Consider the following 11,498-nt stretch of genomic DNA (forward strand, 5'->3'; position numbering starts at 1 on the left):
GTGGGGGCGGTGGGGCGCTGTGGCGGGCTGGGTCCCGCCGCTGTGAGGGGAGCGCTGGGCCGCGCCCCTGTCCGGTTCCTCAGTGAGCGGGGCCGTCCGGCAACGGCGCGTCCTCCTGCCCCTGCCCTTCCAAGCAGCCCCGTTAGTCCTGCCGGTGCCTTTTTGCGAACCCCGGGGCTGGGCTGAGTGTAAAGGACCCGGGTTGGGCCGGAATCGGCTGCAGCTTAAAGTCGTTTCGGGAGCTGAGGGGTTCCCTGAGGTGCGGAGCCTCTTGTTACTGGTTGGTAACAGCATTGAACGAACAGCGGTACCGGTGAGTGACTCCTGAAAAGCTTCCTCAAGCGTGCTGCTGTCAGGAGTTTGAGGGAAGGCATAGCGCATAAACTGTCTCGTTATTTTTCCTTTAATATAGACAGATCTCTTTCCCTTGCCCATATGGAAAGGTTAGCCCCTTCTGAAGCATGCGAAACCTGTGGTTTGATGCAGTATGGGCTGATGATACGGAGGATGGTACAGGAATGTTCCTTTTTGGTTTGCCACCAGTTGTTTCACCACCGTATAACCTGCTTGTGGAAGTTGCCGTACGGTTTCTACCCCTTGCCCGCTGTATCTGCAAGCTGGAATTTTACAGCGTTGCTTTCCTCAGTTCTAGAGATGAAGTGCCTTAATGAGACGGATTTGAGTGTCTGGCTGCTTGATTTTCCTTGGGCAAGGCAAGACTTAACGGTCTTGTGAATGTTTCTTCAATAAAATTGTTCTTGGGATCTGTTTAAGAACTCTTTTTTTCCCCTCTGTTGCGGAAAGTAAGGCCCTTTACACCCCCAGGGACCAGATACCCTGGCTGCGTTGATCACTTAACCTGATACTCGGATGGAAACATTTTCTGCTGCTCAGCAGGCTGCTAGCGAGAAGTTCAGAGACTTTTCCTGGATGTGGACCTTTTAGTGGGGAGAAAAGAGCCTGGTACAGTGCCTGGCAGACATGTAGGGTGACTTGGGGGGTACTGGGAGCAGACAGGCTGCAGTTAACTCTGCTAATGACGCGAGCAGTCTCCTTTATCTTTAAATGATAGTCCTGCAGAGGGTTTCTGACACGTTGTAATCAGTTTTGCTGCCAGAGAGAGGTCTGTAATAAGAGGGCTACTGCAGTTTGCCTAAAATATGTTGCACTGTTACTGGTGTGCGTTAAATCAGGTGGGTTGGAAGTAATCTCCTGCTCGGTTATGTTGGCCTTGCCCCACTGTTTCGGCAGGATGGGCTTCATTTTCGTGGAAGCATCGCTAACGCAACTTTATTTTTTGAGCATTTAATTTTACGCTTATGGGTAGTGCCTGTGGTCATGACCTCACATTCTCAGGACTCTCCTATGTGTCCAGGGTGGATTTTTTTTCCGATCTTTAACTCCCGCAGGCATATAATCCTTTCATATTTTTGAATTTCCATTTCTTATCGCCTCATTGCTAAACGTAATTAAAACAGCAATAGGTTTCCTTTGAAAAGTGTTACCGGGGCTTCGTGCTAGCGATGTTGGGTTTCCGATAAAAATGCCCTCAGAAAGGACCGGGTCAGTAAGCGGTTTGGGATCCAAGTCATTGCACTGCCAGAGTTGTAGCACGTAAGTGAAGCACGTCTACTATTTTAGTGACTTTGAAAGGATGAGATTAGACACCCTATTTTCAAAGGATGCTTTTTGGAGGCAGATCTGGTCACCTGCATTTCGTTTTCTCGCTCTTAGTCTTGAATTTGTGCGCTATCAGTGAGCGACTTTAGAAATCCCGCTATGAATTCTGTTTGTTCTGCAACAGTATGTGAAAAATACAAATCTGTGTTGCTGCAGCAGGTTGTTTCAGCCACCGGCTGTTACGGCGCGAAGCCGTCTGCCAAGAACCCGCTCTCAGTAATCCTTCGTGCCAAAGTGTGCAGGTGCTGTAGGTCCTCATGAAGAACAGCTGAATTTCAGTGCGGCGCTGAGGCTTGTAGCTATGGCTGGCTGCAGCATTTGCTCACTCACAACATCACTGTTAAAAACTGTGGAAGCTAGAAACCTGACAAACTGGTAGATAGCGTTGCTGTGAAATCGGGATTTCCCTGCTGCCACGTACAAGAACGGAGTGGTGGGGGTTTTTTTTAAGCAGGTTGCTCAGTGGTTTCTTCGACAGGCCTTCCCTGACCGCAGCACCCTCTTACTGCTCTGTGTCCGCCTCCTGGCTGTGCTGGCCTTTGGTCCAGACGCCGAAGGGACGCTCGTTTGGTTTCCCAGAATCGGCAGTGTCTTTACTGCGTGATGGAATGAGCCCTAAAGAGGAGAAGGACGTTGTTTTAAGTGCCCCAAAAAGGCACAGACGAGACAAACAAGTCACCAACTGCTGTTTATGCAACTTCAGTCCTTCCGTTGAATTTTAATCTTCCCAGGCTACCTGGGGGAGGTTCACGTGGGGCTTCTGGTACTTTGGGGAAGCAAGGGCCGGGCAGATGAGCTGTTTCACTCAAGGCCACACAGAGAGTTAATCCCAGACTGTAAATACGATGTCAGCCTTTCTGGCTCGCAGACGTGTGCTTAATTGAACAGATTATACAATTACACAGCTACATTCTGAACCACCTGGATGTTGAGGGTGTTTTGCCCAGAAAGCTGTTCCTTGCTGGATAATCTTCCATGGAAAGCAGTGGAAACACCACTTTCCGTAGTCCTTTGAAGCATTCGGGACAAAATCTGGAGGAAATGCAAAACAATCTTCCTTTCGCCCCCAGGAGGGAAAGTGGGATGGATGGATGGATGGATGAAGCAGTTTTCATTCTAATTTCTGTGACCAAGACTGGTGTGTTTGTCATTCCTTGCACAATTTGTCCAGACCCCTGTTGATTTGTTTTCCTCTTTCTATCCCTCAGTTGTTCCTTCCGTTTACACCATTTACATGGGAAAAGATAAGTACGAAAGTAAGTACGTTAATGTAACGATGCCTGACGGATTGGGTTTAGATTTGTGGGGATTTAAGGTCATTTTGAAAGGACGTCTTTGTATGTGTTAACTTGAAATATCCTTTGAAAACTTCTCTACCCTTGCAAGTGATTCTGACTTGCCCCTCTAAAATACACTGTGTTACTTTTAGTTAGGATAAATAAATTTTGTAAACCCTCTAGGCAGAGTAACTGCCTTCAAATACAAGTGAAAACTAAATTAACTGAAAAAAATCTGTCTAGAGAAAAATACTGTTCCCTGACGGTGAAGGTTACGGTTCTGCTGCGCCTCCTGTTTCCACAGCAGTAGTTGCTGTGAAACCGGGTGTCTCACGCCAAGGGAAAAGTGTTAGTGTGGCTGTTTTGAAGACTTGCCCCGAAAGTCTCCCCCCATTAGACTGACATTTGAAGAAACGTATTTTCACTTTAAAATGTCAAAGTTCTGTGACGGAGGTGTTCCTGGCATACCTGTTTTCTGCCATACCTGCGAGCAGGCAGGCGCGGCGTTAAAGCCCTTTTCTGTTTCTGCCCAGTTGCCGGGCAGTGGCTGACCAACAGCGGAGGGTTCCTGCTCTCGGCAGGTAGCTTGGTTTGTTGTTGATGTTCGCTCATTGATACTTTTATTCCTACAGATGAAGACCTAATAAAGTATGGCTGGCCTGAAGATATCTGGTAGGTACTGAAACTCGCTGAAAAAAATTGCCTTTCGTTATGCAGCTGAGTCGAATGATCGTAACAACCCTCTCGCTTCCACAGGCGCTGTAGAGTCTCTTTTTTCCCAAGGCCACTTAGCGGTTTCAATGCAATCCCAGCGTGGAGGTGGATTGCAGCAGACCCAGGTGCAGCTGCTGGGAGCCTGTCGATTCTGAACTCATTCCCCTGCATCTCCCCCTCCATCCCTCGCTTTGTTCGTCATAAGAGCTGGCCCCTTTGTGAAGCTTTTTGGGGTTTACCTGTGCACGGAGCTGCTGGAGTAGCAATAACTCCGTACACGGATATTTGCGTTTCAGAATGTAGGCGCTAGCTTGCCGTTGCTCTTAGTGTGTTTGGGAAATGGGCAGAGTTAAACGAGAAGGGCAGCTTGGTATTTGTAAGAGAGCACCTCCTGAGTCCAGCTCATGGATATCGCTGCAAAACCAGCGAAAACAAAAGACTAACAGAGGACGAGGAGAGTGGAGGCACAAACGTGTGAAATGGTGGAGCAGTCAGACGGGGCCTGGGGATGGAGCCAGGAGTTTTTTGAGCAACAGTAAATGCCGTGCCTGGAAAAAAACGTGTCTGTTGTCTCCCAGTGCCTTTTCCTCTGTGTGTGCTTCGTGTCCTCCCCCTGTGCGCCGTGGGCAAGTACTGGCCTGTCCTGTAAAACAGCCGTCGCTGTCTCAGGAATGGGAGTCGGTGAGCAGGGGCAGAGGAGTCTGACATTTTGATTCCTGTCGGGTGAAAGCCGTCTCTGCGCTAAGCAGACCCGCTAGAGCTGTGGCCGGGCAGGCAAAAGGAAGCGCTCTGACGCGTGTCGATTGGGTTTGGCTGGTAAGATCTCATCGGAAGAGAAAAACAAGAGAAGGGCAGTTCCCAATCCTTTTAGTAGCAATTGGTGGCATCTTTGCTGGCTGGATTAGTCCATAAACTTTCCAGACTGATAAGGTTTTTGAGATTTTTTTTTTTTTTATGAAGGAGTTTGCTTGCTTCCAGGCATTGTTGCACAGGCCAGACGTGTCGCAGCTGCTGCCCTCTCCCGCGCCGACAGTTTCTAACAAGAATCACCATGTGGACTGTGCTCCTTCTCGCCCTTCAAGGTGGCCTTTGCCAGGATGAGCTGAGGTGTCTTGGCAGAACTGGCGGTCGAATAGGTAGCAGCTAACATGCCCCGTAGAGGATGTTTTGTCAGCAGTCAGCTAACTGGCAAGGGAATATTATTTTCTTTTCTAGCAGCAGAGATTGTACTTCAGCTGAATCACACTCTGTTGTAGCGGTATCGCTTTCATCTTCTGTCTCATGTTTGTCCTATCACTACATAATTTAAGGTATGTCTATACTGTTATTTAGGAGAGACCTTGAGATTCGTCCTCAAATTGCCTGAGCCATGAAAGTCATCTCTCCCCATCTCTTTCGTATCTCGTAGCTCACACCGACATCATCCACGTTGTGTTTTTCATATCCTAGTGCCATCTCAACAAAGTATCGTAGGTCCTCTTGCAGAGGCCTCCTGGGAATTGTTCTCCTAACGGTGTCTGGCACCTTTTAGACTTACTCCTGCTTAAGAGGGGACCGGTGGAACGAGGGTAGGAGGCTCAGGAGGTACAAGTGAGAGTTCACGTGTTGGTGCTGGAGCGTTTTCTATCTTGTAGCAGGAAGGAAAAAGTCCCGTTATATTAAAAAGAAAGTGGTGGAAGGAAAGGTTGGGAGGTGACATGAGATCGGTTCCCCCCTTCTGTCCTTGGAAGTTTGCAGGGTTGGGAGTGAGTGTTGATCAGGACAGGGCTTACAAAATAGGTGATCGTGGTAAAAGCACAGTCAAGTTAGAAAAGGTCTGGAGAAGGGCAGTGGAGCCATCAAGGAGATGAACAGCCGTGCTGTAAGGAGGGACTGGAGAGGAGAGCACTCCTCAGTCTGGGGGGAGAGGGCCAAGGGGGGGCGATCGGGGCTTGTGAAGTCTCGGGGGCAGTGAATGAAGTGAATGCAGAACTGGTGCTCACCTGCTGTCGGGACTGGTACCCACTGAAACCACGAGATCCAGTGCACGTCCCAGACAGCATCGCCTCTTCCTGCTGTTGGAGGCAGAGCGCTGGGCTCCACGGACCATTCTACCGACCACTGAGGAGCTGGGGTTTATTTTTTTTTGCTCTGTGAGCTCGAGACCAGTCACGTAAGCGGTGTAAGTAGCAATGCCTGCTGCAGAGTCCACGAGTTTGCTGTTTCTCTTAAGAACAGATAGACAGACCAAAACACCGCGTGCGTAGGCTCATCCTCTGAGTGTTGCCTGCATGTAGTATAGCATTTAAAAGACAAAAAGAGAGGGGGGAAAGGGTTTTGGTTTTTTTTTTCAGTCTCCCATTGAGAGGACTGATGTTTCTTGAAGGATAGGCTCTGACTCCCTTGCCTGCTTTTAAACGTGTGTATCGTGAACATTTCTATACTTCTGTTGCCCGTGGAGTGGCTGTTCTGTCACTTGTTAGGAAGTAAATCTTTCGGAGCAGATCACCATCTATTATCCTCTGTTAAACGTGCTTTTTTTATTCTGTAGGTTTCATGTGGATAAGCTCTCTTCCGCGCATGTGTACCTTCGGTTACACAAGGTAATCCTGTGACACGTATATTTAAAGACATTAATATTCACCCGCGTAGGAGCTGCACGCGCCCGTTCTGCAGTCGTTCCTGCGCACAAGACCATCTTTGCTCACGTGCAAAGTCCGCAGGGCTCCTTCAGGGTGCAGGTAACCACCAGTGTGGGGAGACTGAATTTACAGCCTCCGTTACCAAATAACCTGGGGAGGAGCGGGAAGTTTAACGTGGCCCAACAGAACGATTGATTTCTGGCTTGACACCAAGCATGTGCCTAGGAACCATCACCCCCCCTAAAACGGGGAGAATACCTTGGAGAAAAGCAGGGTGCAGCTCGCTTGTGGTGCTTCAAGCCTCTCCTTACAGATGCCACAGAAGACTCCAGTCTCGTAAAATCTGGAGCGTAGAGGTCCTGGGTGCGTTTGCAGGGCATCGTGCCTTGCGTCCTGGCCGTGGCGGGGGCCTCAGTCCCTGCAGCCCCCCGCCGCAAGCCGCTCACCTTGCTCTGTCACAGGGGCGGGGCAGACGGTGGATGACATTCCTAAAGAAGTTTTGATAGACTGTGCCCATCTAGTGAAGGCGAATAGCATTCAAGGTAATACCGATTCCCGGGAGATCGGTGTGAGGTGCTCGTGGCGAGTGTTTCTGGTCCGCAGGAGCACGTGGTTTTTGGATCAAACGTTTGTGATGTTTCTGCTGTGGTGCTCTCTGTTAAGCCTCTGCCTGCGGGCCTTGTGGGAAGCAGATGTCACTCGCAGCTCCTGGGGCTGCCCGTTATACTTTCGTAAGGAGGAATCTTAAATCTCTGAAATTCCCGTTTGTGCCTCCATATTGCTGTCTGAGCCGAGGAGGCCTTGCAGTCTCTTCTCTAACACCACCTTGGGGCCCCCTTCCACAGTAATCGCTCTTCTGGCAAAGACGGTCTCCATCTGGAGTTCGTTAGCACTGCTGCAGCGCTCCTGTTACTGCAGAAAATGATGTCGTGGTGTTCTTCCGTTTCACTGTAACGCTGGAAGGACTTCTCCGTTTTCTTCTTTCTTGCCTAGCTAGTAATGTTTGTGACAAGAATAACTGCCAGTTTCCATGCACGTGGAAGACTTTTAAGACCTCTTTCAGCAGGGAGAGAATTGAAACGTTTCCCTCCTTTCTTCCTCCCCTGCTTCCTAGGTTGCAAGATGAACAACGTCAACGTGGTGTACACGCCGTGGACTAACCTGAAGAAGACTGCAGATATGGATGTGGGGCAGATCGGCTTTCACAGGCAGAAGGATGTAAGTGTTTGCTGCGAGCCGGTGACGGTGACCCGGTGGCAGACTGTAACGTTTCTGTGTTAGGAGCTGGGTGGATTGTCTTCAGCACTTGCCCTAAAGCCAGGGAATCATCCACTCCTGAAGCGTGAGAGAGAGATCCCAGGGGCGTGTTTGGACTTGCCTGAACATCATCTGAAAATCCGTGGTTGAGCGTCAGCCTGCAGCAGAGCGTAGCCTGCACAGCGTGTGTTTCCAAACTGCAGCACAGTGTAGCTGATGAGTCTTTGCTGATGCCGAATGGTATCGCGTGTTAGTCTGTGCTGTTTCGCTTGAATGTATCTCCACTGAAATCATCTCTTGCTACCGCTGAAGGGCCTGCGTATGAGCGCTCGCTTTGGATCAGCTCACAGACGGTAGTGTAATCACACGTCTGGAAGGGCTCAGGACTTGAACTTGCTGTGCAAAGGAGGGCTGTGTGGGGTCCTGGAGGTGTCTGTCGCTGTGTTTGCTCTGCTGCCTGCTCCCAGAGCTGTCTCACCCTGGTGCCGCCTCTGAATTTGTTAAACCTGCTAAAAGGCAGAGCTGCTTAGCTCTGGTGTAGGGTCAAGCCAGTGTACTGAGCTGTTCCCACGCCTGACCTACTGTCCGCAGGTAATGTTATGCTTAAACTGTAGTTACGTAGCTTGGCTGCTGGGAGAGAAGGCTCTCTAGAGGTGCAGTTGTTTGACTAAAACAGGTCTGTACCAGGGCAAGAAATGCTAAAATCCCTGCAGTCAACAAGCAGCACGTGAGCTTCTCTTCCCAAAACGGTCTGCAGAGACCACCTGCCCCCTCTTCAGGAGTCGGCCGAGACCGGTTCTTGTCTCTTGGCCTCTTTGTTAAGGCATGTGCCAAGAAATGAAATTAGTAATGCTTATGTACTTAGCAATGCTTATGCTTATTAGCTATGTGCTTCTGAGCGTTGGGAGTGGGCCTCTTTTCGCTGTTACGCAACCTGCTGAATAGACCTCGGTGGCAGTGATTTTCCTTAGCATCTGTTTTTGTGGGATTCAGCCATGTGTAAAGTGGAAATAGGGTGTTTTCTTTCCGTTGAGAAAGTGCCAGAATAAAAGTATTTTTTTATAAGGATCACAGTTCTTTGCCCTCCAAAGGTGAAAATGCTGACAGTGGAGAAGAAGGTGAATGAGATCCTGAACCGGCTAGAGAAGACAAAAGTGGAGCGCTTCCCAGACCTGGCTGCTGAGAAGGAAGCCCGGGACAGAGAGGAGAGAAATGAGAAAAAAGCCCAGATCCAGGAGATGAAGAGGAAGGAAAAGGAAGAGATGAAGAAAAAGAAAGAGCAGGAAGAACTTAGGTAAGTAATAAAATGTAGCGCCAACTTCCTTCTGACTTCTGCAGTTTTCATCGGCGCTGGGAGAGAGTCATGGGTCAGCAGTTTCTGTTTAATGGTCGGCCTGGCGTTACTCAGTGTTCAGCTGACCTGCTCTGGCACAGCCGCCTGCATGGCCCAGTGATTTCCTTTGTCTTTAGAATAAATGCATTTTCCCCATTTCTCCCAAAATAAACCTGGATGTTAAACCATTGTTAAAAGGAAGGACTGTGTCTTTTCAAACCTGCCCCTAACTTGGGTGGAACTGGGCAAGCCACTTGGCTCGCTCTGTCACTGGGATGGGAGCAATTGCTTCCAGCTTTGCGCGAGCCTTGGAAAGCACTGGGCCTTCGCTAGAGTCCTTCAGCTTCCTCTTGCGTCACTGATGTTAACTAAAACACGTGTGAGTCCTCAGTCGCACGCTCCTTTAAACACAGAGTGAGGGATGGTGTTTTGAAAGGTCATATTGACCTCTCTGTCCGTGCAGCAGCACGTGCGAGCTTGTTCCTTAGTACTGACGGCCCCGTACAGCACCGGACGTATCCGCTGGCTGGCCCCAAAAGCTTCCTTTTAAGCTTTAGTAAGTCGTGTTTATCTGTAAATGACAGCGATACCGGAATTTGAAAAACTCCGTGATCTCCTGAGTGATTCAACACGTGGAGAGCTCAGAAAGGAGAGCTCAGAGAAGCAAACTAAACTGAGGAGCGGTCCCCAGCAGGCATGTCTGCGCTGCAGACTAGAGGAGAGCTTAGAGAAGCAAACTAAAGGGAGGAGCATGCCCAGCAGGCATGTCTGCGCTGCAGACTAGGGGGTCTGCCTGCTTACCCAAACTTGCCCCAGAGCTGCCTCTTGGCCGTCCCCCAAAGTAAAGGATTTTCTACCTCCTGGGATGATCGAGCCGGTAGTTCCTGAACAAAGCTGTGGAGAAGCAGGCTGCATAGCGCCTGGGTAGAGAAGCAAACTAAAGGGAGGAGCATGCCCAGCAGGCATGTCTGCGCTGCAGACTAGGGGGTCTGCCTGCTTACCCAAACTTGCCCCAGAGCTGCCTCTTGGCCGTCCCCCAAAGTAAAGGATTTTCTACCTCCTGGGATGATCGAGCCGGTAGTTCCTGAACAAAGCTGTGGAGAAGCAGGCTGCATAGCGCCTGGGCTTTCTCCGGTTGTTTTAATTAGCCAAAGAGTAGGAGATAAGCAAATACTTGTCTAGCCTGCCTGAGTTCAGAAAGGAAAAAAAAATTGTTTTTCTGGTACTTGGTCCTGTTTTATCAAAACGCCTCTCTGTTGGTGGGTTTTGAAAACATATCATGCAAGATAATGCAATTTCCCTTCCAGGAGCTACTCGTCACTAATGAAGGCTGAGAACATGTCCTCCAATCAGGTAAGAGCCGGCTGATGCCTACGGAAACCTTTCGGAGACGGCTGAAATTCAATGCGGGCTCGTGGCGGTACAGCTCCCGCATTGCAGTCCGGTTTTGGTGACTCCTGCGTGACGGAGCACATCTCCATCGCCCCGTCTCGGTGAAGGACGTTGCCGCTCTCCTCCGCTTTCTGAGAGGGCCCTGTTGCTTGTACGTCAGCCAGGTGGAGCCTGTGCTGCTGGAAATGTGTGCAAAGTCCTCCCGGTCCCCTTCCCACCCAAGTGAAAGAACAGGCAGAGCTTTAAGTGGGGCACCGGACTTGACTCTCCTCGTGAGCTGTTTGGGCATAACCTGGCTCGTGAGCGGAGGAGGTCTCCCCAAATGGCAGCCATCGCCTGCGTATGCCGCCTTGTTACTTCAAGGGAGGAGGAAGACGCACGTTTTTAACAAGAAATAAACCGGAGGTGTGCGGACATCAGTTTGGGGAGGGACGAATGTAGGTGCTGAGGGGCAGGAGAGGAAGCTTGAAGGGATGTGCTTGCAGAGAGCAAGCAGGTGTCAGCCCGGGGACTGGAGCAGCATAACATGGCTGCAGTCTGACGGTGGAGAAGGAGCCAAAGCGGAGAGGAGCACAGGCCAGCAGGAGGGAAATGAGGAGGTGGATCACGGGAGGGCTGGGGGCTGAAGTTCGGAAGAGGTCCTGACGTGCACTGGATGCACCTGTGCTTTGCCTGAGGTCCGGCGCATCTGCAGCTTCCTCCTTGGTGGGACCTTGGGCAAATGGATCTCGGAGCTCCTCTGAGCGACCCTCAGTTTAAAATCCACCTTTTGCATCCTAGTCCCTGACTGACTGTTTAGAGGAGCGTGTGGTTTTCAAGAATTCTTGATTTTCCTCCTGGCTGGCATGCAGAGCCCCTTTGAAACTTAAACTGGGTTGAAATATGAGCGTCTCCTGACACGCACAAGCAGGCTGCGCCCGATTAGTGACACTTGCCAGGGAGAGTTTTTTCAGTAAAATGTCTTTACTGAAAGAGTGGTTAAACATTGGACCAGGCTGCCCATGGAAGTGGTTGAGTCCCCATCCCTGGAAGTATTTAAAAGACGAGTAGATGCGGCGCTTAGGGACATGGTTTAGTGGACACGGTGGTGTTGGGTTGACGGTTGGACTCGATGACCTTAGAGGTCTTTTCCAACCTTAATGATTCGATGATTCTATGAGAGGTGCGGTGGAAATGCTGTGCAGGGGGTTTCCTCCTAGCAGCACCGGCCCCCCCGCATGATCC

The 11,498-nt window shown here is 50.2% G+C and overlaps 1 protein-coding gene across 2 annotated transcripts in view; it reads left to right on the forward strand.

The window, feature by feature from the left end:
* Positions 1–11,498, forward strand: part of CCDC25 (coiled-coil domain containing 25) — a 13,550-nt gene that overhangs the window by 848 nt on the left and 1,204 nt on the right. For both annotated transcript variants that reach the window (XM_009275112.1, XM_009275111.2), the window contains exons 2-8: positions 2,889–2,936; positions 3,590–3,629; positions 6,202–6,252; positions 6,758–6,834; positions 7,407–7,510; positions 8,641–8,843; positions 10,190–10,235. In XM_009275112.1, coding sequence (XP_009273387.1) covers positions 2,889–2,936; positions 3,590–3,629; positions 6,202–6,252; positions 6,758–6,834; positions 7,407–7,510; positions 8,641–8,843; positions 10,190–10,235 — 569 coding nt within the window. The remainder of the gene's footprint in view (positions 1–2,888; positions 2,937–3,589; positions 3,630–6,201; positions 6,253–6,757; positions 6,835–7,406; positions 7,511–8,640; positions 8,844–10,189; positions 10,236–11,498) is intronic.

The sequence above is a fragment of the Aptenodytes forsteri genome, unplaced genomic scaffold (genome assembly GCF_000699145.1).
Source record: "Aptenodytes forsteri isolate BGI_AS27 unplaced genomic scaffold, ASM69914v1 Scaffold192, whole genome shotgun sequence".
Lineage (NCBI taxonomy): Eukaryota > Metazoa > Chordata > Aves > Sphenisciformes > Spheniscidae > Aptenodytes > Aptenodytes forsteri.